This window comes from Scyliorhinus canicula, chromosome 5 (assembly GCF_902713615.1).
Source record: "Scyliorhinus canicula chromosome 5, sScyCan1.1, whole genome shotgun sequence".
In the NCBI taxonomy this organism is placed as follows: Eukaryota; Metazoa; Chordata; class Chondrichthyes; order Carcharhiniformes; family Scyliorhinidae; genus Scyliorhinus; species Scyliorhinus canicula.
In genome coordinates this window covers 182,880,702-182,906,305 of record NC_052150.1, presented here as the reverse complement: position 1 = coordinate 182,906,305, position 25,604 = coordinate 182,880,702, and the positions used below count along the sequence as shown (strand labels likewise).

Genomic DNA, 25,604 nt, shown 5'->3' with positions numbered 1-25,604 from the left:
TAATGTCCATCCCCAAGATTAGTTCATAGAATCATAGAATTTACAGTGCAGAAGGAGGCCATTTGGCCCATCAAGTCTGCACCAGCTCTTGGAAAGAGAACCGTACTCAAGCCCAGGTCTCCACCCTATCCCTGTAACCCAGTAACCCCACCTGACCTTTTTGGACTCTAAGGGTAATTTAGCATGGCCAATCCACCTAACCTGCACATCTTTGGACTGCGTGGGGGAAACCGGAGCACCCAGCGGAAACCACGCAGACACGGGGAGAACGTGCAGGCTCCACCCAGACAGTGACCCAAGTCGTGAATCGAACCTGGGACCCTGGAGCTATGAAGCAAATGTGCTAACCATTGTGCTACCGTGCTGGTCGGTAACACTTCTGACCAAGCTGACCAAATCTTACGTTTGCCTGACTGGACCTATGGCAGTGGTGAGAACAAACAAGAAGGAAATACCTCATCCTTCCCAATTTATCTGTTGTAGATGCATCTGTTCATGACAGTGTTGGCTGGAGTGACCACTGTTTGTTCCTTGTGGAGACAAGGCCTCATTTTTGACTGAGGGAAAGCTCCATCATGTTGTGTGGTATTACCGCTGAGCTAAATGGGACAGATTCAGATCTGATTTAGTAGCTCAAAACTCTGAATCCGTGAGGCACTGTGAGCTATCAGCATTATATTCATTGTATTTACCCACAATCTATATATAATCTGGCACATCTCTCACAGCTACAACACTAGCATCTATCCAGCAATGGGAAGACAAATCCAACCTGGCCAATTTACCGCCCTATCAGTCTGCTCACAATCATCAATAAAGTGTTGGAAGGGGTCATCAACAGTGCCATCATTTGGCACTTACTTAGCAATACCCTGCTCACTGACACGCAGTTTGGGTTCCACCAGGGGCACTCAGCTCCTGACCTCATTATAGCCTTGGTTCATACATGGACAAAGAGCTGAACTCCAGAGGTGAGGTGGGAGTGACTGCCCATGACATCAAAGCAGCATTTGATGGAGCATGGTATCAAGGAGCCGTAGCAAAACTGGAATCAATGGGAATCAGGGGGAAAATGTTCCACTGGTTGGAATCATACCTAGAACAAGGGAAGATGATTGCGGTTGTTGGTCAATCATCACAGCTCCAGGACATCACTGCAGGAGTTCCTCAGGGTGGTGTTGTAGCCCAACCACTTTCAGCTGCTTCATCAATGGCCTTCCTTCCAAAATAAGTTCAGATATGGGGATGTTCGCTGATGATTGGTCAGCACCATTCGCGACTCTTCAGATGCTGAAGTGGTCCATGTACATCCAAATGCAGAAAGACCTGGACAATATCCTGACATGGCAAGTAATATTTGTGCTACACAAGTGCCAGGCAATGACTATTTCAAATGAAAGAGAATCAAACTCTCGCCCCTTGACATTCAATGGCATTACCCTTGCTGAATCCCCCACTATCAACATCTTGGGGGTTACCATTGACCAGAAAGCAAACTGGACTAGCCATGTAAATACTGTGGCTACAAGAGCAGGTCGAAGGCTAGGAAACCTGTGATGAGTACCCCATCTCCTGACTCCCCAAAGCCTGTCCACTACCTACAAGGCATAAGTCAGGAATGTGATGGAATACTCCCCATTGCCTGGATGAGTGCAGGCTCCAACAACACTCAAGATGCTTGTCACCATTCAGGACATAGCATAATAATAATCTTTATTGTCACAAGTAGGCTTACATTGCAATGAAGTTACTGTGAAAAGCCCCTAGTTGCCACATTCCGGCGCCTGTTCGGGTACACAGAGGGATAATTCAGAATGTCCAAATTACGCAACCCACTTGATTGGCACCCCTTCCACAAACATTCACTCCCTCCACCACCGACGACAGGGGCTGGTTTAGCTCACTGAGCTAAATCGCTGGCTTTTAAAGCAGACCAAGCAGGCCAGCAGCACGGTTCGATTCCCGTACCAGCCTCCCCAGACAGGCGGCAGAATGTGGCGACTAGGGGCTTTTCACAGTAACTTCATTGAAGCCTACTCGTGACAGTAAGCGATTTTCATTTAATTTCATTTCAGTAGCAGCAGTGTGTACCATCTAGAACAATGTTTTTCAATTTGTTTCCACGGGATCCAATTTTACCAACCTTCGGGACCCACACCAGCCGACCTCCACGATCCATGCCGGTCAACCTTCGCAACCCACACTGGTCGATCTTCATAATTCACCATTTTTTCTTACCTTTAAAGTGACAGGTGAGCATGTTTGACCCTCATAATCTCACTCCAATAAGGTTACAAGAGGAGAGGGCAATGCACATATCAGGTGCAGAGTTTAGCTGGTTCCTTTGTGTTATCTTCATCTTTGTGAGGACGAAAAATCCAACATCGCATATCTAGGTTGTTGTCAAGGGCAGTAGCAACAAAATACTTGTTTTACTCAGCACTGGATATTCCTCAAACGCTACTCCAGAATGCTGACAGCCCCATGGACATGTTGCGTGTTTTTAATGTGCTATCACAGGTCAGGTGCAGATGTTCAGTCCCTTCATTTGGAGTCAGCTGTAAGTTAACAACTGACTCTGGGATGGGTCTCAAACTCAGAAGGATTTTTCACCCACTTCTCTTTCAAAATCTGAAACCTCTCCTCTGGAAAGTAGTGACAAAAACTGTGGATCAGTGCAGCCAGATTCGACTGAATAAGTTATGCCACTCTATTGACAGTTCCCTTACTAACACCATTTTCTTTGATGTGTTGGAGCAATGTGGCTAACATATAGTCGTTTTGGCTTTGTACTCGCACTTGCTAAACTTTCAATTACTTTTGGAAAATAACGATTTTGTCACAGTGCCAAAAGCAACCATCATCCTTCCCTTGGAATTTGAGATTCAGTTCATTTAGAATTGAAATTATCCCTGCATGGTAAGCCATAGTTAGCATCCAAGTTTCGTTACCAAACAAATCAGCCAGAGAGGATGATTTTTCAAGGAGAGAAGCGTGGATTTCATAGCTCAGTTCGTAAACTCTGAAAAGCACCCCACCCCTTCACAGCCAACATACCTCTGTGTGAAACAATAAATGTGTGTGCTTGGCTCCCATATTGGAACATAGAGCCTCAAAACACCTGGTATTGGGTGCGCTATGTTTAATGAAATCCACAACTTTCATAATTCTTTCAACACCACTTGAAGATCGGATGGAATTCCTTTTGATGCCAATGCCTCACAGTGAATAAAACAATGATTCCAAACAATGTCCGGACGAGCTGCCTCCTTAATCTTTATTGAAACTCTGCAGTTTCTTCCAGTCATGTTGGCTGTCCGATCGCTTGTGATTCTTCTGCAATGAACCTAGTCGAGCCCGCACTTTCCAACCAAGTAACTATTCAATGCTTCAAAAATCTCTTCACTCGTCATGCTGGTTGGTGATGTCAGGCAAATTCATTGTGCCAAAAATATCTAACATAACTCGCAAGGTAGCACAATCTGAAACATCTGTATTTTCATCGAGTGCGTTGAGAACTCCTGTGCTGACTTTAACGAGAAATAACGAGAAATCCCTTCTACATTGGGATGCATTTCAGTTTTTCAGTTGTCTCATCTTGGACTCTGCAAGCCATGTCTACTGCTGCAGGGAGAATTAATCTCTACTACAGTGTGGCGCATTTTATCTTTAGCTACACATTAAGCTACCATGAAAGAGGATAATTGTGCTTTGTCATTCAATGTTATATTTTCGCGAAGGACTTCAGCTGATGAATTAAGTTCCCGCTGTATCCTTTCAAAAAAATTCAAGAGGTTTGTCCTCAAACTCGACATGCTGAGTCTTCAACTGCCTTTGAAGTGTTGAGAGTTTTAAACTCTCATTTGCCAGTACTTCCCCGCATGTAAACCACATGGGCTTGCATCCTGAATTGCATTGGCACAATTAACAAAGCCATACCTCAATTAATCATCTTTATACTGGCTTTGTTCCTGATTTCAGTTTTTCTTTGTTGGCTGTTCACCGGAGCCTCTGGAGCTCTGCATAAAGCTAACAGTAGCAGTGCTTTGTCCTGCTGTGGATTCTCCTGCGCAGCTCTCCCCAGAAGATTATGTTGTGAGACCTTGGCCTATTTGTGTCTCTGGCCCTCTCTTCCCAACAACAAAATGATCAATCTTCGGTTCTTCACAGTCCTGTTGCCTTGCTCACAAGCAGCTAGAAAATGAAGGAATCTCTCCTACGTGATTTCATGCCAAAAGCACGGACGTACAGCAGGGGGGGCATGACGTCAGTGTACATGCTGGGTGCATTGTTCTGTTTAAAAGCCGGTCGCGGTCGGCATTGTCAATTTCGAAGCCAGTCTCCACCTGCATTCTCAATTTAAAGCCAGTCACGGCTATTGAGTGCTTCTCTTGCGATTGGAAATGCCATGACCGATTGATCCACAACCCTCCCAATGCCCGCCTGCAATCCGCAATTTGAAAAACCCTGATCTGCAAGATGCACTGCAGGGACTCACTCAGGCTCCATAGGCAGCACCTTCCATTCCATGATGAAACACAGGTAGTTAAGGTGGTTAGGAAGGCCAAGGAGATTCTTGCCTTTATTAACCGAGGCATTGAATATAAGAGCAGGGAGCTTATCCTGGAGCTGTAAAAAATGCTAATTATGCCCGAACTGGAATATATACTGGTCTGGTCACCACACTATAGAAAGGAAGTGATTGCACTGGAGAGGGTGCAGAGGAACTTCACAAGAATGTTGCAGTTCTGGATCATTTTAGTTATCAGTAGAGACTAGATCGGCTGGAGCAGAGAAGGTTGAAGGATGACCTGATTGAGGTATACACAATTATGAGGGACATAGATAGGGTGGATAGGAAGGTGCTTTTCCGCTTAGCGCAAGTCAATAATCAAGGGGCATAGGTTTAAGGTAATGAGCAGTTTAGAGATGTGAAGAAAAACATTTCCACCCAGTGGGTGATTGGAATCTAGAACTCACTGCCTGAAAGGGTGGCATCAGTAGCAACCCTCACAACTTTTAAAAGGTATTTAGATGAGCACTTGAAATGCCATTGCATACAAGGCTGTGGACCAAGTCCTGGAAAATGGGATTCAAATTGATAAGTGCTTAATGGTCAGGGCTGACGTGATGGGCCATTGGACCTCTTTCAGTGCTGCAAATCTCAATGACTCTATGACTACCATCTAGAAGGACAAGGGCTGCAGTTACAAGGGAACACCACCACCTGAAAGTTCTCCTCCAAGTCATTCACCATCCTGACTTGGAAATATATCTCAGTTCTTTCACTGTCGCTGAATCAACATCCTGGAACTCCCTCTCTAATAGCACAGCAGGTGTACCTACGCCACATGACTCCAGTGGTTCAAGAAAGCAGTTCACCACCTCCTTCTCAAGACCAGTCAGAGATGGTCAACAAATGCTGGCCCACATCCTGTAAAAATGTATATTTAAAAACTCTACTATTTATTACCATTAGAAAATCAATCCTGGTTCAATGAGGAATGTAAGATAACCTGCCAGGAGGAGCACCAGGCATACCTAAAAATAACATGCCAACTGTGCGAAGCTACAACACAGAGCTATGCATATTGGACAGCTGCAGCAGCATGCTATAAAAAGTGCCAAAGCAATCCCACAACCTGTGAATCAGATCAAAGCTCTGTTGTCTAGCCTCATCCAATCGCGAATGGTGGTGAACAATTAAACAGCTAACTAGGGAATTTTTCAGCTTCTCTTAACCCTTTATCTATTTCCAATCTTGACTACTCAATCTGCTCAATGACTTGATTTCACTATTCCTGTATTTCAGAGCTTCCCTAGTGATGGTACCAGAATGCAATTAATATCACCATAGTGGAAATAGATGCCACAGAGCCCACTAGATATTTTTGGAAGCTTCCTTCAAGGTCAGCAGTGAATGGTATATCTTCGCTACTGACTGCAAAATCCGGACCAATATTATTATACAGATTCAACATAGTTTTATGAAATGGAAACTATGGTTGACCAATATAGTATAATCTTCTGAGGGTGTAGCTGGCAGTGCAGATAAAAGGAAACCAGTAAATATAGTATATTTGGATTTTCAGAAGGCATTGGATAAGGTGCCATAAAAGTGGTTGTCATCTCAAGATTGGAGTATAAGAATAACAAAGTCTTGCTGGATTTGGAGGAACTATGGGAGGGATTCTCCCAACGGGTGGCTAAGTGCTGACGCAGGAGTAAAAACGGGAGTGTTTTACTCCGGTGTCGGCTCCCATCCCGGGACCCCATTCCGTGGCACACAGGGGGCTAAGACGGCGCTGGAGCATCCTCCACCGCCCCAGCTGCCAATCCCGCAATCCCGGCCTGAACTCGGCGCCACGGGGTCCACGCATGTGCAGTTGGGCCAGTGCAAACTAGTGCATGCGCAGTGGCCTTCCCCGTGGCAGCCCCGACGCCAAATGGCGCAGGGCTACAGGAGCCGGCTTAGAGGAAAGGAAACCGGGGACAGAGAGGCCGGCCAGCTGATTGGTGGGCCCCGATTGCGGGCCAGGCCACTACGGAGGCCACAGCCGAGGTTGGACCCCCCACCGCCCCCCTACCCCCCCGCCCCGTGCCACAGGCAGCCCCTGGATTCTTCAAGGCCGAGGTCCCGCCGGCTCAGAAGATGTTAGAACGGCGCCAGCAGGACTCAGCTTTTTGATGCTGGCCGCTCGGCCCATCCGGGCCGGAGAATCGGAGCGTCGGCCCATGCCGGCCCAGGGCCGGAGAGTCGGCACATCCCCCGACCGGCGCCATGCCAACCACACAGGCGCCGATGGCGCCGATTCTCCGCACTGCGGAGAATTGCGTCCCGGCATTGGGGCGGCGTGACGTGATTCGCGCAATGCCGCTCCAATTCTCTGACCCGGCGGGGGGTCGGAGAATTCCCCCCTTGAGCTGGAGTACTGTGTAAAAAAGAGATGACGACTTCCGGTCGTGGCAATGCAGAGCTAAGTCGCACGTTTGGCAGCTCCCGCTAGCAACGGACTTTTGGGCACTTTGTAGGGCACATAACGGCGCTTGTTCGACGTTTCCCGGTGTGGGAAGGGGACAGCAACATTTCCCTGATAGTCAATGGATAGGACCAGGAGTGGGGCGATTAAAAAAGTGGCATTGAAGCAAAGAAAGGTGCGAGGGAGGAGGACCAAGATGGCGGCGGGCGGGGACCAGGCAGCGTGGATGCAGTGGGCGCAGGAGCAGCAGGAGTTGCTCCAGCACTGTTTTAAGGAACTGAAAGCAGAGCTGCTGGAGCCGATGAAGGCTTCAATCGATAAGCTGCTGGAGACCCAGGCGGAACCAAGGGGCGGCGATCCGGGAGGTCCGGCAAAAGGTCTTGGAGAACAAGGACGAGATCCTAGGTCTGGCGGTGAAGGTGGAGGAGCTCGAGGCGCTCCACAAAAAATGGCAGGCGAGGTTCGAGGAGATGGAGAACCGGTTGAGGCGGAAGCACCTGCGGATCCTGGGCCTCCCAGAGGGGCTGGAGGGATCGGACGTAGGGGCCTACGTGGGCATGATGCTGAATTCGCTGATGGGAGCGGGGGCCTTCCAGGGGCCCTTGGAGCTGGAGGGGGCCCACCGAGTGCTGGCGAGGAAGCCCAAGCCCAGCGATCCGCCACGGGCGGTGCTGGTAGGGTTCCACTGGTTTTTTGACCGAGAATGTGTGTGAAGGTGGGCCAAGAAGGAGTGGAGCAGCAGGTGGGAGAACGTGGAGGTCGGTATCTACCAGGATTGGAGCGCGGAGGTGGCGAAGAAGAGGGCCGGCTACAATCGGGCGAAGGCAGTGCTGCACAGGAGGGGGGTGAAGTTGGGTGTGCTGCAGCCAGCGCGTCTGTGGGTCACCTACAAGGACCGACACCACTATTTCGAGTCCACGGAGGATGCGTGGGCCATTGTTCAGGCCGGAAAACTGGACTCGGACTAAGGGTCGGAGACGAGGGGTCGCAGTGGAGGGATGGTTGGGGATTGTTGTGTTGTTTTCTGAGGGGGGGTTCTTTGTTTTTTGGGGGTTGATTGGTCATTGTTTCGATTAGGTCCATCGGGTGGACTCGTGGGGGGGGGGGGGTAGGTAAATAGCTTGGGGGGTTGATGGTCGGTGGAGGTGATGGGGCCCTGCTGGGGGGGGGGGGGGGGGGGGGGGTGGCCTGAGTTGGGGGTAGTGGGACCGGGCATGGAAAGGAAGCTGTGCCAGAGGATGCAGGGCCAGGCGAGTGGAAAGCGCGGGCTTTTTCCCGCGCTATGGGTTGAAGGGGGCGGGACCGGAGCTGGGAAGGATGAGAGCCTGCTGGTGGACCGGGGGGGGGGGGGGGGGGGGGGGGGGGGGGAAGCTCCACACTGGCAGGGGTCGATGGAGTGGCGGGAGTGGCCGGGGTCAGCAGGAGTCGGCTGGCTTACGGGAGTGCAATGGGCGGAGCAACACAGCTAGTGGGGGACCTAGCTGGGAGGGATGGAGCGGAGAAGGGGGGGGGGGGGGGGAACTGGGTTGCTGTTGGAATGGCCAAGGGGAGCTGGAGTTGGTAGAGGAGGTCGGGCGGGGATCTGCCACTATGGGGAACGGGTCGCGCGGGCACGTGGCTGGCCTCGGAAGGGCTATGGCTGGTCGCTCTAGATCTGGGATGGGCAGGAGGCCGGCGACGGCAAAGGTGCTGAGGGGGTTCATGGACCAGATGGGAGGGGTGGACCCATGGAGGTTTGCGAGGCCGGGGGTCAGGTAATTTTCATTCTTCTCCCATGTCCACAAGGCCTACTCCCGGATTGACTTTTTTGTCATGAGCAGGGTGCTGATTCCGAGGGTGGAGGATACGGAGTACTCGGCGATCGTGCTCTGCATTGGGTGGACCTCGAGTTGGGGGAGGAGAGGGACCAGTGCCCGCTGTGGCGCCTAGAGGTGGGGTTGTTGCCAGACGAGGAGGTGAGCAGGCGGGTCCGGAGGTGTATAGAGAGGTACCTGGAGGCTAATGACAATGGGGAGGTGCAAGTAGGGGTGGTTTGGGAGACGCTGAAGGCGGTGGTCAGAGGAGAGCTGATCTCCATTAGGGTACACAAGGAGAGGGGGAGAGGAGAGAGAATGAGAGGTTGGTGGGGGAGATGGTGAGGGTGGACAGGAGGTACGCGGAGGCCCCGGAGGAGGGATTGCTTAGGGAGCGGCGTAGCCTCCAGGCTGAGTTCGATCTGTTGACCACCAGGAAGGCGGAGGCGCAGTGGAGGAGGACGCAGGGGGCGGTATGTGAATACGGAGAAAAGGCAAGCCGGATGCTGGCACACCAGCTTCAGAAGCGAGAAGCAGCTAGGGAGATTGGGGGAGTTAGGGATGGAAGAGGGAGCACGGTGCGAAGTGCGGTGGGTATCAATGGGGTCTTCAGGGACTTCTACGAGGAACTGTACCGGTCTGAGCCCCCAGGGGAGGGGGGAGGGATGGATCGCTTCCTGGACCAGCTGAGGTTTCCGAGGGTGGACGAGGGGCAGGTGGCGGGGTTGGGGACGCCGGTTGGGTTGGAGGAGTTGGTCAAAGGGATAGGAAACATGCAGGCGGGAAGACACCGGGGCCAGATGGGTTCCCAGTTGAATTTTACAAGAAGTATTCAGACCTGCTGGGCCCGCTGTTGGTAAGGAACTTCAACGAGGCAAGGGAAGGGGGGTCACTGCCCCGACAATGTCTAGGGTGCTGATTTCCTTGATCCTGAAACGGGACAAGGATCCCCTACAGTGTGGGTCATAGCGGCCGATCTCACTCCTAAATGTAGATGCAAAGTTGCTGGCAAAGATTTTGGCCATGAGGATAGAGGACTGTGTGCCGCAGGTTATACACGAGGATCAGACAGGGTTCATGAAAGGGAGGCAGTTGAATACTAATGTACGGAGGCTCTTGAATGTTATAATGATGCCGGCGGTGAAATGAAATGAAATGAAAATCGCTTATTGTCACGAGTAGGCTTCAATGAAGTTACTGTGAAAAGCCCGTAGTCGCCACATTCCGGCGCCTGTCCGGGGAGGCAGATACGGTGGAAGGGGAGGTGGAGCTAGTGGTGGCGATGGATGCGGAGAAGGCCTTTGATAGGGTGGAATGGGGGTACCTGTGGGAGCTGCTGAAAAGGTTCGGGTTTGGGGAGGGGTTCGTCAGGTGGGTGAGGTTGCTATATGAGGCCTCTGTGGCGAGTGGCGGCCACGAACAGAAGGAGGTCAGAGTATTTCCACCTGCACCGGGGGACGAGACAGGGGTGTTCCCTGTCCCCCCCCCTGCTCTTTGCGCTGGCGATCGAACCCCTGGCCGTGGCATTGAGGGAGTCGAGGAACTGCAGGGGGTTAGTGCGGGGTGGAGAGGAGCATCGGGTGTCGCTCTATGCGGATGATCTGCTGCTATATGTGGCGGACCCAGTGGGGGGAATGCCGGAGGTAATGAGGATCCTTAGGGAGTTTGGAGATTTCTCCGGGTACAAGCTCAATATGGGGAAGAGCGAGTTGTTCGTAGTGCACCCAGTGGACCAGGAGAGGGGGATTGGTGAGCTCCCGCTAAAAAGGGCGGAGAGGAGTTTCAGGTACCTGGGGGTCCAGGTGGCTAGGAGCTGGGGGCGGGGGGGGGCATGCATAAGTTAACTTCACGAGGCTGGTGGAATAGATGGAGGAGGAGTTTAAGAGGTGGGACGTGCTGCCATTCTCCCTGGCGGGTAGGGTGCAGTCAGTTAAAATGACAGTGCTCCCGTGGTTTTTGTTCCTGTTCCAATGCCTCCCCATCCTGATCCCTAAGGCCTTCTTCATGCGGGTTAACAGGAGCATTATGGGGTTTGTATGGGCGCAGAAGACCCTGAGGATGAGAAAGGTGTTCCTGGAGCGGATCAGGGATAGCGGGGGGTTGGCGATGCCTAACCTCTGTGGATATTATTGGGCCGCTAACGTGGCGATGGTATACAAGTGGGTGATAGAGGGGGAGGGGGCGGCATGGAAGAAGTTGGAGATGGCGTCCTGTGTGTGCATGAGCCTGGAGGCGCTGGTGACGGCGCCGTTGCCGCTTCTTCCAACGAGGTATACCACGAGCCCGGTGGTGACGGCTACCCTCAAAATTTGGGGGCAATGGAGACGGCACAGGGGGGAGGTGGGGGCCTCGGTGTGGTCCCCGATACGGGGGAACCACCTGTTTGTCCCCGGGAGAATGGACGGAGGGTTCCTGAGTTGGCACAGGGCAGGTATTAGAAGAATGGGAGACCTGTCTGTGGACGGGAAGTTCGCGAGCCTGGGTGAGTTGGAGGGGAAGTTCGGCCTCCCCCCGAGGAATGCCTTCAGATATATGTAGGTAAGGGCGTTTGTCAGGCGGCAGGTGGTGGAGTTCCCACTGTTGCCGCCACGGAGGGTCCAGGAGAGGGTGCTTTCGGGGATGTGGGTTGGAGAGGGGAGGATCTCAGCAACGTGCCAGGTGATGCAGGAGGAGGAGGAGGCCTCGGTGGAGAAGCTGAAGGGTAAGTGGGAGGAGGGGTTGGGTGAAGAGATCGACGAGGGGACATAGGCGGATGCCTTGGGGAGGGTGAATTCCTCCTCCTCTTGCACGAGGTTCAGCTTAATATAATTCAAGGTGCTGCATAGGGCGCACATGACCGGGGCAAGGCTGGGCCAGTTTTTTGGGAGTGAGGACAGATGTGTTAGGTGCTCAGGAAGCCCTGCAAACCACACCCACATGTTCTGGGCGGCCCAGGGCTGGAGGACTTTTGGAGGGGCATAGCAGAGATGATGTCAAACGTGGTTGGTTCCAGGGTTGAGCCGGGCTGGGGGCTCGCAATATTTGGGATGGCAGAGGAGCCGGGAGTGCAGGAGGCGACTCTGGTAGCCCGGCAAAGGATTCTTCTTCAGTGGAAGGATAAGAGGCCCCCAGGCGTGGAATCCTGGGTCAACGATATGGCTGGGTTTATTAAATTGGAGAGGGTCAAATTTGCATTAAGGGGATCGGTGCAGGGGTTCTTCAGGCGGAGCGTTAGGTGATGGTCAGCAACAGCAGCAACCCGGGCGGGGGGAAAACAAAGGTTCGCTAGTTTGATCCCTGGGATGAGAAGGCTGTCTTATCCGGATACTTTGAGCACAATGGGCCTGTAATCTCTTAAATTTAGAAGAATAAAAAGTGATCTCATTGACGGAAATGCTGAGAGGCTGGTTCCTTTGTCTGGCGAGTTGAGAACTAGGACTCATCTCAGATTGAAGCGTTACCCATTTGGGACTGAGATTAGGAGAAATGTCTTCACTCAGGGTCTATGAATCTTTGCAATTCTCAGTCCCAGAGGTTGCTGGATGCTTGGTCGATGAATATTAAGACTAACATTAATATGGGCAGCACGGTGATGCAGTGGTTAGCACTGCTGCCTCACGGCGCCGAGGTCCCAGGTTCGATCCCGGCTCTCGGTCACTGTCCATGTGGAGTTTGCACATTCTCCCCGTGTTTGTGTGGGTTTCGCCCCCACAACCCAAAGATGTGCAGGCAAGCTGGATTGGCCATGCTAAATTGACCCTTAATTGGAAAAAATGAATTGGGTACAATTCTCCATCTGGGAGACTGTGGGCGTGATTCTCTGTTCCCCGACGTCAATTTTGTAATTGGCAATCGGGCAGAGAATCCCTTTTGACACCGAAAGCGGGGGCGCCGCCTGTTTGACGCAGATTTTGTATGTTCCGCTCCCTCCAAAACGGCATAATCGCGGCGTGTTGGGACGGCCTCAGCACTTCACCTGAAGGCCCTCTCACAATGCTCAGCCCCTGATGGGCAAGAACCCATTGTCGTGTGCTCTCAGTGGTTTGGAACCTGGTGAGGCAGCTGCGGACTGTGTCCAGCTCCGCCACAGTCGGGCGGGAGACGTGCTGCCGGCCGGGAGGGCTTCAGCGAGGACTGGGGGGACAGGTGGGGGATGACCAGGGGGTGGCCGGGGGCACTATCTGGCAGGTCGGGTCTGCCCACGGCCGCGCCATGTTTTATGGCTTGACTGCTGCAGGTTGTTGACGTGTGCATGCACAGCCACAGACCCAGCCGTTCTCCGGCCGTTTATATCGTGGAAGCCGGGGGTTTTACAAGGCGCTGCTGCTTGCCCCTCATTGGTTGCAGGATCAGTGAGGGGGCGCCGCCGATTCTTTTCATGTAAAACACCACAGATCCTCCACACAGCCCCAGAAATGGAGAACCCAGCCCTACGTTATCCCGCTGGAGCTTAATTGCACCTGATTTGCGCTCCCATCAGGAAGTGATTCCTAACCTTAGCCATGAATATTTATGTGAGATCCAATGACTGGGCACGACTGCAGCGCAATACAGCCCTCCACCCTTGGATTTTCTGGGTCCCCCCTCCCTAGGAGTGCAGGGGTGACCAAACATGCCCCCCCAACAGAGACCCCCTAAGTAATGAGACCCCCCCCCCCCCCCCCCCCCACAGACATCCCTAAATAAAGATTCCCCCACAGAGACACCTAAATAAAGAATAAAGAGACTCCCTCCCCCCACACTCCCTAGAAGAAAGACCCTTGTCAGGAAGCCCACCAGAAGAGAGACCTCTGTCAAGAAGACCACCCACCTCTCCCTCCCCCACCCCGCACAGAAGAGAAGCACCCTCTCTGGAAATAGAAAGCTGCCCAGACAGAGGCAGGGAAAATAATTACTGCTTTAACATTTACCCGGGCAATACACCTGCTGGCTCACATACAGGAAACTGCATTTGTTAATTCCTGGAAAGAGAAAAACAGTCAGCTAAACCCCCTCAGGTTTTTGATCTGCAAGCCATTAATTCATTTCTCTTTGATATTGATTTTACTAGGCTGTGATTGACAACTTCCACACTGCCCCAGTTGTCAGCATAGTTCCATTTATCTTCATTCAGGTTTGAATAACACGCAATGTTTATAAACATCAAGCTTTGATTGACAGCTCCTGGATGACTTCAAACAGAGTTAAGTGCTAACCACTATAAAGTCATCAACTGTGAAGGGTGGCGACTGGAAAGCACTTAATTGTGTTTGAATTTGACACCGATCCCATTTTCTCCCTGACACTGGATTCTCCGCCTCATCAGTAACTCCATTACCGGCGAAGCGCGACGGAGAATTGTTTTGCTTTCTTGAATGCAGATAGATCTCAGAGACACTAGACTGGTATTCTTGCTATCTATCTCCACATAGTAATGTTTATAAATTGTAGTCTGCCTCTGTATTATTGTTGGTGCATTTACATGTTTACCATCAACGGATTGTGCAAATAGTTTGTAAAAATTCAATTACAATTATTCAGACAACATGGACAGCATGGTAGCACAGTGGGTGGCACTGTGCTTCACAGCGCCAGCATCTCAGGTTTGATACCCAGTTTTGGTCGCTGTGCGGACTCTGCACGTTCTCCCTGTGGCTCCGTGGGTTTCATCAGGTGCTCCAGTTTCCTCCCACAAGTCCCGAAAGACGTTAGGTGAATTGGAAATTCTGAATTCTCTCTCTGTGCACCCAAACAGGTGCCAGAGTGTGGTGACTAGGGGCTTTTCACAATAAGCTCATTGCAGTGTTAATGTAAGCCTACATGTGACAATAAAGATTATTAAAGATTATTAAGTACATCTATAGATTTTTTAAATGTTCTAATGTGGAATTTTTAATCTATTTTTCCTTAAAGGTTCAAACATTTAAGAGTTGTAGAAACTCTGATTGGTCTACTGGTTGGTCAACCCGAGGAAGTCCTTATTAATGTTGTTGGAGCGCTGGGACAACTAGCACGAGACCAAGTTATTCGGGGCGCTATCAGGAGGTCTGGCGGAATCAATCCATTGGTCAATCTTCTAACTGGAACTAATAATGCTCTTCTTGTAAATGTCACCAAAGCAGTAGGAGAATGTGCTGTGGATGCTGAAAATATGTCGTATGTACTTTTCATATATTTTTTTATTCATTGAATTTCTGTATTATTGTGGTAAACTATTAAAAAAATTCCTCTGTCTTCCTGTAACCCTCCCTAATTTTGATCCTGCTTCTGTAATACTTTTTCTTTATTTTTCTGTATTTCTGTTTATGCTTCTCTTTCTATCATTCTGGCTCCAATCTTTACAGGGAAGCAGCAGGCGAGCGAGATGACGCAGGAAACCCAGAAATCTCACAAATGCAGTGCTGGTGCCATATTAAATGGAAGGTCTTTTATCTTGTTCTTATTTAGTTTCCCGCCCAGCAGCCAGGCAGATTGACAGCATAGCTGGCAGATGGGCAGGGAAGAAAGCCACAGACGGGGACCACTTGTGATGACACTTAGCCATTGGAAAAGTTTGAAGTTTGGTATAGCCGTGTCTTGGAATAGGACAATTGGGAGGGACGGACAGAACCAAAGATCGAGGCTTGGTGCAAGAATGACTCGGCAGTGATCAATTACAAAGAACAAAAATTATATAACATGGTAAAACAACCCAAGGTGCTTCACAGGAGATACATCAAACAGAATTTGATAATGAGCCAAATAAGAAGATATTGGGATTGATGAACATAAGCTTGATCAAGGAGGTAGATTTAAATGAATGTCTTAAATAGAGAGACAGAGAAAAGCAAAGAGATTTAGGGATAGAATTTGAAAGCTTTGGGCTGAGACAACCAAAGGTATGGCTGCCAATGATATTGTAATTAATATCAAGGATGTGCAAGAAGTCAGAATTGGAGGAGTGCAGCAATCGCAGTGAGCTATACGGCTGAAGAAAGTTACAAACTTCAAGATGGGCAAAGCATCAAGGCATTTAAAAACAAGGAGAAATCTAAGATTGAGGTGTCACTAGACTGGGAACCAATGTAGATCAGTGAGCAAGGATGATTGGTGATCAAGACTTGGCAAAAATTAGCAGAGATTTGGATAAATTCAGGTTTACTAAGGTGCAAGATGGAGGGCAATTCAGGAGAGCTTTGAAATTGTTAGGCCTATAGGAAACAAGGGCATGAATGAGGGTTTCAGCAGCAAATAAGCTGAGACAGAGACAGAGGCTAGAATTTTCCAGCCCCGCCACGGGGGATGTGGCAGGCCAGCCAAAGGTCATTTTGGGGGATAGAAACATCGAAATGTAGAAAATAGGAGCAGGAGGAGGCCATTTGGCCCTTCACGACTGCTCTGCCATTCATTATGATCATGGCTGATCATCCAACTCAATTGCCTGATTCCGCCTTGTCCCCAAATCCTTTGATCCTCTTTGCCCCAAGTGCTATATTTAACAGCTGCCTGAAAACACACTGTTTTGGTCTTAACTACTTTCTATGATAGCAAATTTGACAAGCTGAGCACTCACATGTGTGAAGAAATTTCTCCTTATCTAGGTGTTTAACGGTCTACCCTGTAGCCTCAGACTGTGACTACTGGTTCTGGACACCCCCACCATCAAGAACATCCTTAGAACATAGAACGATACAGCGCAGTACAGGCCCTTCGGCCCACGATGTTGCACTGACATGGGAAGTCAAAAACTAAAGGCCATCTAACCTACACTATGCCATTATCATCCATATGCTTATCCAATAAACTTTTAAATGCCCTCAATGTTGGCGAGTTCACTACTGTTGCAAGTAGGGCCTTCCACGGCCTCACCACTCTTTGCGTAAAAAACCTACCTCTGACCTCTGTCCTATATCTATTACCCCTAAATTTAAGGCTATGTCCCCTCGTGCTAGCCACCTCCATCCGCGGGAGAAGGCTCTCACTGTCCACCCTATCTAACCCTCTGATCATTTTGTATGCCTCTATTAAGTCACCTCTTAACCTTCTTCTCTCTAACAAAAACAACCTCAAGTCCATCAGCCTTTCCTCATAAGATTTTCCCTCCATACCAGGCAACATCCTGGTAAATCTCCTCTGCACCCGTTCCAAAGCTTCCACGTCCTTCCTATAATTAGGCGACCAGAACTGTACGCAATACTCCAAATGCGGCTGTACCAGAGTTTTGTACAGCTGCAACATGACCTCATGGCTCTGCAACTCAATCCCTCTACCAATAAAGGCCAACACACCATAGGCCTTCTTCACAACCCTATCAACCTGGGTGGCAACTTTCAGGGATCTATGTACATGGACACCGAGATCCCTCTGCTCATCCACACTACCAAGAATTTTACCATTAGCCAAATATTCCGCATTCCTGTTATTCTTTCCAAAGTGAATCACCTCACACTTCTCTACATTAAACTCCATTTGTCACCTCTCAGCCCAGCTCTGCAGCTTATCTATGTCCCTCTGTAACCTGCAACATCCTTCCACACTGTCTACAACTCCACCGACTTTAGTGTCGTCTGCAAATTTACTCACCCAACCTTCTGTGCCCTCCTCTAGATCATTTATAAAAATGACAAACAGCAATGGCCCCTAACAGATCCTTGTGGTACGCCACTCATAACTGAACTCCATTCTGAACATTTGCCATCAACCACCACCCTCTGTCTTCTTTCAACTAGCCAATTTCTGATCCACATCTCTAAATCACCCTCAATCCCCAGCCTCCGTATTTTCTGCAATAGCCGACCGTGGGGAACCTTATCAAACGCTTTACTGAAATCCATATACACCACATCAACTGCTCTACCATCGTCTACCTGTTCAGTCATCTTCTCAAAGAACTCGATAAGGTTTGTGAGGCATGACCTACCCTTCACAAAACCATGTTGACTATCCCTAATCATATTATTCCTATCTAGATGATTATAAATCGTATCTCTTATAATCCTCTCCAAGACTTTACCCACAACAGACGTGAGGCTCACCGGCCTATAGTTACCGGGGTTATCTCTACTCCCCTTCTTGAACAAAGGGACCACATTTGCTATCCTCCAGTCCTCTGGCACTATTCCTGTAGCCAATGATGACATAAAAATCAAAGCCAAAGGCTCAGCAATCTCTTCCCTGGCTTCCCAGAGAATCCTAGGATAAATCCCATCAGGCCCCGGGGACTTATCTATTTTCACCTTGTCCAGAATTGCCAACACTTCTTCCCTACGCACCGCAATGCCATCTATTCTAATAGCCTGGGTCTCAGCATTCTCCTCCACAACATTATCTTTTTCCTGAGTGAATACTGACGAAAAGTATTCATTTAGTATCTCGCTTATCTCCTCAGCCTCCACACACAACTTCCCACCAATGTCCTTGACTGGCCCTACTCTTACCCTAGTCATTCTTTTATTCCTGACATACCTATAGAAAGCTTTTGGGTTTTCCTTGATCCTACCTGCCAAAGACTTCTCATGTCCCCTCCTTGCTCGTCTTAGCTCTCTCTTTAGATCCTTCCTCGCTTCCTTGTAACTATCAAGCGCCCCAACTGAAACTTCACGCCTCATCTTCACATAGGCCTCCTTCTTCCTCTTAACAAGAGATTCCACTTCTTTGGTAAACCATGGTTCCCTCGCTCTACCCCTTCCTCTCTGCCTGACTGGTGCGTACTTATCAAGAACACGCAATAGATGTTCCTTGAACAAGCTCCACATATCCAGTGTGCCCAACCCTTGCAGCCTAGGGGTCCTTCTTGCATCTACTCTCTCAATTCCTGTTAGAATTTTAGAGGTTTCTATGAAATTCCTCCTCATTCTTCTGAACTCCAGCAAATACAATCCTAACCTAATAAATCTCTCCTCATATGTCAGTCTTGCGATCCCAGGAATCAGTTTGGTAATCCTTTTCCAGAGCAAGAACATTCTTTCACAGATAAGGAGACCAAAACAGCACACAATATTCCAGGTACGGCCTCACCAAGGCCCTTTATAATTGCAGCAAGACATCCCTGCTCCTGCACTCGAATCCTCTCACTATGAAGGCCAACATACCTGCCTTCTTTATTGCAGGCTACACCTGCACGTTTACCTTCAGCAACTGTTGTACAAGGACACCCAGGTCTCATTCCACATTCCCCTCTCCTAATTTATTGCCATTCAGATAATAGTCTGCCTTCCTATTTTTGCTGCTAAAGTAAAATTACATCGATCCAAATTACATCTGCCATTAATTTGCCCGCTCACTCAACCTGTCTAAATCATACTGAAGGATCTCTGCATCCTCCTCATAGCTCACCTTCCCACCCAGCTTTGTGTCTTCTGAAAATTTGGAGATATTCCATTTAATACTCTTATCTAAATCATTAATATATATAGTGAATAGCTGGGGTCCCAGCACCGATCCCTCTGGTACCCTACTAGTCACTGCCTGCCATTTGGAAAAAGACTCATGTATTCCCACTCTTTGTTTCTTGTCTGCCAATCAGTTTTCTATCTGTCTCAGTACACTACCCCTAATCCCATGCGCTTTAATTTTACAGGTTAATTTCTTGTGTGGGACTTTGTCAAAGCCTTCCGAAAGTCCAAATAAACCAGATTGATTGCCTCCTTCTCATCAACTCCACATCCTCAAAGAATTCCAGTAGATTTGTAAAGCATGATTTCCCTTTCATAAATCCATGCTGACTGTCCGATCCTCCCACTGTTTTCCAAGTGCTCTCCTATGGATTCTTTGATAATAGATTCTAGAATCTTCCCCACACCCAACGTCAGGCTTTCTGGTCTATAATTCTCTGTTTTTGCGCTACCTCCTTTTTAAAATAGTGTGGTTCCATTAGCTACCCTCCAATCTGTAGTAACTGTTCCAGAATCTATAGAATCTTGGAAGACTACTTCCAATACATCCACTGTTTATCAGAACACTCCCCCAAGTACTCTGGGATAAAGAACAAAGGAGACTACAGCACATGAACAGGCTCCAACTAAACCCCCCTACCCTTCCGTGGACCATATCCCTCTATTCCCATCCTATTCATGTATTTGTTAGGCCGCCCCTTAAAAGTCACTGTTGTATTTGCTTCCACTACTTCCCCTGGCAGTGAGTTCCAGGCTCCCACCACCCTCATCCATCTCCTTTGAACTTTGCCCCTCACACTGGAAACCTATGCCCCCTAGTTATTGACTCTTCCACCCAAGGGAAAAAGCTTCTGACTATCCACTCTGTCCATGTCCCTCATAATTTTGCAGGCTTCTATCAGGTCACCCGTCAACCTCCGTCATTCTAGTGAGAACAAACCAAGTTTCTCCAACCCCTCCTCATAGCTAATGCCCTCCATACCAGGCAACATCCTGGTAAATCTTTTCTGTGCCCTCTTTAAAGCCTACACATCCTTCTGGTAGTGTGGCGACTAGAATTGAAAACTATATTCCAAGTCTGGCCGAACTGAGGTTCTATAAAGCTGCAACATGCCAATTTTTTAACTCAATGCCCTGGTCGATGAAGCCAAGCATGCTGCATGCATGAATGCTAAAGCAAAAAGTGCAGAGGATACCGGACGTCTACAGAGGGATTTGGATTGTTTAAGTGAATGGGCTAGGGTCTGGAAGATGGAATACAATGTTGACAAATGTGAGGTTATCCATTTTGGTAGGAATAACAGCAAAAGGGATTATTATTTAAATAATAAAATATGAAATCATGCTGCTGTACAGAGAGACCGGGGTTGCGAGTGCGTGAGTCGCAAAAAGTTGGTTTACAGGTGCAACAGGTGATTAAGAAGGCAAATGGAGTTTTGTCCTTCTTGCTAGAGGGATGGATTTTAAGACTAGGGAGGTTATGCTGCAATTGTATAAGGTGTTAATGAGGCCACACCTGGAGTATTGTGTTCAGCTTTGTAAGAAGTCTTACAACACCAGGTTAAAGTCCAACAGATTTGTTTCAAAAACTAGTTTTGGAGCACTGCTCCTTCCTCAGGTGAATTGATTGATTCACCTGAGGAAGGAGCAGTGCTCCGAAAGCTAGTGTTTGAAACAAACTTGTTGGACTTTAACCTGGTGTTGTAAGACTTCTTACTGTGCTCACCCCAGTCCAACGCCGCCATCTCCACATCGTGTTCAGCTTTGGTCTCCTTACCTGAGAAATGACGTACTGGTGCTGGAGGGTGTGCAGAGGAGATTCACTAGGTTAATCCCAGAGCTGATGGGGTTGGATTACGAGGAGAGGTTGAGTAGACTGGACTGTATTCGTTGGAATTTAGAAGGATGCTGGGGGTTCTTATAGAAACATAAAATTATGAAGGGAATAGATAGGATAGATGTGGGCAGGTTGTTTCCACTGGCGGATGAAAGGAGAACTAGGGGGCATAGCCTCATAATAAGGGGAAGTAGATTTAGGACTGAGTTTAAGAGGAACTTCTTCACCCAATGGGTTGTGAATCTATGGAATTCCTTGCCCAGTGAAGCAGTTGAGGTTCCTTCATTAAATGTTTTTAAGATAAAGATAGATAGTTTTTTGAAGAATAAAGGGATTAAGGGTTATGGTGTGCGGGCCGGAAAGTGGAGCTGAGTCCACAAAAGATCAGCCATTAACTCATTGAATGGCGGAGCAGGCCCGAGGGGCCAGATGGCCTACTCCTGCCCTAGTTCTTATGTTCTTATGTTCTTGGCTACCTCTCCACCTGCGTTGCCACTTTCAGTGACCAGTGTACCTGTACACCCACATCCCTCTGCCTACCAATACTCTTAAGGGTTCTGCCATTTAATCTATATTTCCCATCTGTATTAGACCTTCCAAAATGCATTACCTCACATTTGTCTGGATTAAACTCAATCTGCCATCTCTCCACCCAATTCTCCAACCGATCTATATCCTGCTGTATCCTCTGACGGTCCTCATCGCTATCCGCAATCCCACCAACCTTTGTGTCGTCCGCAAACTTACTAATCAAACCAGTTACATTTTCCTCCAAATCATTTATATGTATTACAAACAGCAAAGGTGCCAACAATGATCCCAGAGGATCAGCCATGAGTTACAGCCCTCCATTCAGAAATGTACTCTTCCACTGCTACCCTCTGTTTTCTATGACCGAGCCAGTTCTGTATCCATCTTGCCAGATCACCTCTGATCCCGTGCGAATTCAAATTCGGTGCCAGTTTGCCATGAGGGTCCTTTTAAAAGGCCTAACTGAAGTCCATGTAGACAGCATCCACTGCCCTACCCCCATCAATCATTTTCGTCACTTCCTCAAAAAACACGCAAGTTATTGAGACGCGACCTCTCCATCACAAAACCATGCTGCCTCTTGCTAATATGTCCATTGATTTCCAAGTGGGAGTAAATCCTGTCTCAAAGAATCCTCCCAAATAATTTTCCATCCACTGACATAAGGCTCACTGGCCTGTAATTACCTGGATTATTCTTGCTGGCCTTCTTAAACAAAGGAACAACATAGGCTATTCTCCAATCCTCTGGGACCTTCCCTGTAGCCAATGAAGATACAAAGATTTCTCTCAAGGCCCAGTAATTTCCTCCCTTGCCTCTCTCAGTATTCTGGGGTATATCTCATAAGGCCCTGGGCACCTGTCTGCCCTAAGGGCTGCACGGTAGCACAGTGGTTAGCACTGTGTCTTTACAGCGCCAAGGTCCCAGGTTCGATTTTCTGCTGGGTCACTGTCTGTGCGGAGTCTGCACATTCTCCCCATGTCTGCGTGGATTTCCTCCAGGTGTTGTGGTTTCATCCCACAGTCCAAAGACATGCAGGTTAGGTGGATTGGGCATGCTAAATTGCCCTTAGTGTCCAAAAAGTTTAGGAGGGGTTATTGGGCGACGGGGGTAGGCTGGAAGTGAGGGCTTAAGTGGGTCGGTGCAGACTTGATTGGCCGAATGGCCTTCTGCACTGTATGTTCTATGTTCTAATGTTTTTCAAGACCCCCAATACCTCCTTCTTTTTGATCTCAACATGACCCAAACTATCCACACACCCTTCCCCAAACTCATCATCCACCAAGTCCTTCTCTTTGGTGAATACTGACGCAAGTACTCATTTAATACCTCGCCCATTTCCTCTGGCTCCATGCATATATTCCCTCCCCTCTCCCTGGATACCCTCTTGCCCTTGGGATTTTACTTAATCCTGCTGGCCAGTGACTTTTTGTGACCCCCTTTTAGCCCTCCTGACTTCTTGCTTAAGTTTTTTTCTACTTTCCTTGTATTCCACAGTTACTTTGTGTGTTCCCAGTTTCCTAACCGTGACAAATGCTTCCTGTCGATGTCGATGTAGATTATCAGGCGCCGGGGATTTATCAATCTTCAATCTCATCAATTTTCCCAACATAATTTCTCTACTAATACTGATCTCCTGTTCCTCCTTCTCACTAAATCCTGTGTTCCCCAACATTTCCGGTATGTCACCTGTCTCCTTCTTTATGAAGAGAGATGGGAAGATTCCAGTGGCAGCAGAGCTGGAAAATCTCGTCCAGAGGGTCGGAGCTCTGGGTAGATCAGATGGCAAAAGTGTTCAGTGCAGAGGTAACCTTCAAAGCAATCGCCATTGGATGCTCTTCAAGTCCATGCGGCGTGAGTTCCACATGGAGATTGTGGCAAATACGAGTATTAATACCACAGAAACATAGAAAAGAGAAGCAGGAGGAGGCCGTTTGGCCCTTCGAGCCTGCTCAGCCATTCATTATGATCATGGCTGATCATCAAGTTCAATATCCTGATCCCGTCTTCCCCCCATATCTCTTGATCCCTTTAGCTCTAAGAGCTATATCTAATTCCTTCTCAAAATTTCACAATGTTTTTGCCTCAACTACTTTTTGGGGTAGTGAATTCCCGAAATTCACCACTCTCTGGGTGAAGAAATTTCTCCTCAGTTCATGGTCACTCATCCCCAAGGGTTCTCCCACAACTATGTTGCCAACTAATCCTTTCTCATTGCACAACACCCAGTCCAAGATGGCCTGTTCCCTTGTTGGTTCCAGAAAACCAACCAATACACTCTCCAGAAATTTCTCCCCCATTGTACTGTGACTAATGTGACTCACCCAATCTATATGCAGTGGTAATGTTGGGAATAGCATTAAAGTCACCCATAATCACAGATGCTCCTTTCACACATGCATCTCTGATTTCCTGTCTAATGCTTGATGTGTTAGGCAGGCTGGGTCGATGAGGACTGCACTTGATGCAGTGTAACGAGAGACAAACCTCCAGCACTTGAAAAGATGCAACACGATTTTATTTAACGTCTTAACTACTATGTATGTTCAACTGTGGGTTGACACTATACTGACTTGACTGGAGACCTAGTACTAGCCTGACCAGACTTACTAGCTACCGCATGGTGTTTGCACTGGCTAGCTCACAAACTCTGACTGTCTCAGAGGCTGGGTCCTGGGAGAACGGGAAACCTAGTGCCCTCTGGCTTTATAGTGGTCGTGTCCTGTCTGGTGATTGGCAGCTCTGTTCTTTGTGCTTACTGGTCATCCTGTGTGTCAATCACTGCCTGTCTGCACTCCATTATACACAGAGATGTATACTTTCACATCTCCCCCCTTTTTTTTAAGACAATAAATATTAAGGTGCTTGTGCGTGTGGATGTGTATATGTGCATGACTATATACAGAATGTGCTGAAATGAACTTATATACATAGGAAGGTGTCGCTAGTGCAGATATAGGGCAGATGAAACGGTAAAACGATATTTTACAGAGGTCAAAATGATGAGGTAACAAGATGAACAAAGTTCAGTCTATAAATTTAATCTTTGTGGCGGGTGACGAATTCTTGTTGATCGCCGCAAGGGTGGATCAGGGGCCGCCTGCACTTGGATAGGCGGGACCGCTGCCAATGCGGTGGTCTCAGGGGTCGGCAGGATTGCTGGTAGATCGGTGGCCTTGTGGTAGGGCACGTCCGGAGGAAGCATTGTGGGTGGCGGGGCATTTTGGTCAGGTGGCGGGCGTGGAACTCTACGCAGTGCCCGTCTGTTGCGTCGTAGCAAGGAGCCATCAGCCATGCGGACGAGGAATGATCTCGGAGCCAGTTGCTTGACCACCACAGCTGTGGCTGACCAGCCGCCGTCAGGCAACTGTGCATGAACACGATCAGTTGGGACCAGCGCGGGTAGATTTGTGGCATGAGCGTCATATGCTGATTTCTGTTGTGCCCGAGACTGCTGCATCTCTTGTACGACCATGAGGTGGCCAAGGTCTGGAACATGGATGGCTGGAACCATGGTCCTCAGAGTGCGATTCATGAGCATCTGCGCTGGAGACAACCCAGTGGACAGTGGGGTTGTCCTGTATGCCAGCAGCACCAGGTTGAAGTCTGAGCCTGAGTCTGCAGCCTTGCATAGCAACCTCTTAACAATATGGACCCCTTTTTCGGCCTTCCCGTTTGACTGCGGGTAGTGGGGACTGGAGGTTACGTGATGGAAGTTGTATAACCATGCAAAATCAGACCATTCCTGGCTGTAGAAACAGGGGCCGTTGTCACTCATCACCGTGAGCGGTATCCCATGCCTGGCGAATGTTTCTTTGCAGGTTTTGATTACTGCCTTTGATGTGAGGTCGGACAGTTTCACCACTTCTGGTTAACTGGAGAAGTAGTCGACCAGGAGGATATAGTCACGCCCCTTGGCATGGAAAAGGTCGACACCGACTTTGGACCATGGGGAGGTCACTATCTCATGTTGCTGCAAAGTTTCTTTGGGTTGAGCTGGCTGAAATTTCTGACATGTAGGGCAGTTGAGGACCATGTTGGCAACGTCCTGGCTGATGCCCAGCCAATAGACTGCCTCCTGAGCTGTGCGTTGGCATTTCTCGACCCCCAGGTGACCCTCATGGAGTTGGCC

At 48.9% G+C, this 25,604-nt stretch overlaps 1 protein-coding gene across 4 annotated transcripts in view; it reads left to right on the top strand.

Moving 5' to 3' along the window:
• Nucleotides 1-25,604, top strand: part of odad2 (outer dynein arm docking complex subunit 2) — a 434,182-nt gene that overhangs the window by 299,411 nt on the left and 109,167 nt on the right. For all 4 annotated transcript variants that reach the window (XM_038798210.1, XM_038798206.1, XM_038798208.1 and 1 more), the window contains exon 16: nt 14,645-14,887. In XM_038798210.1, the coding sequence (XP_038654138.1) occupies nt 14,645-14,887 (243 nt within the window). The remainder of the gene's footprint in view (nt 1-14,644; nt 14,888-25,604) is intronic.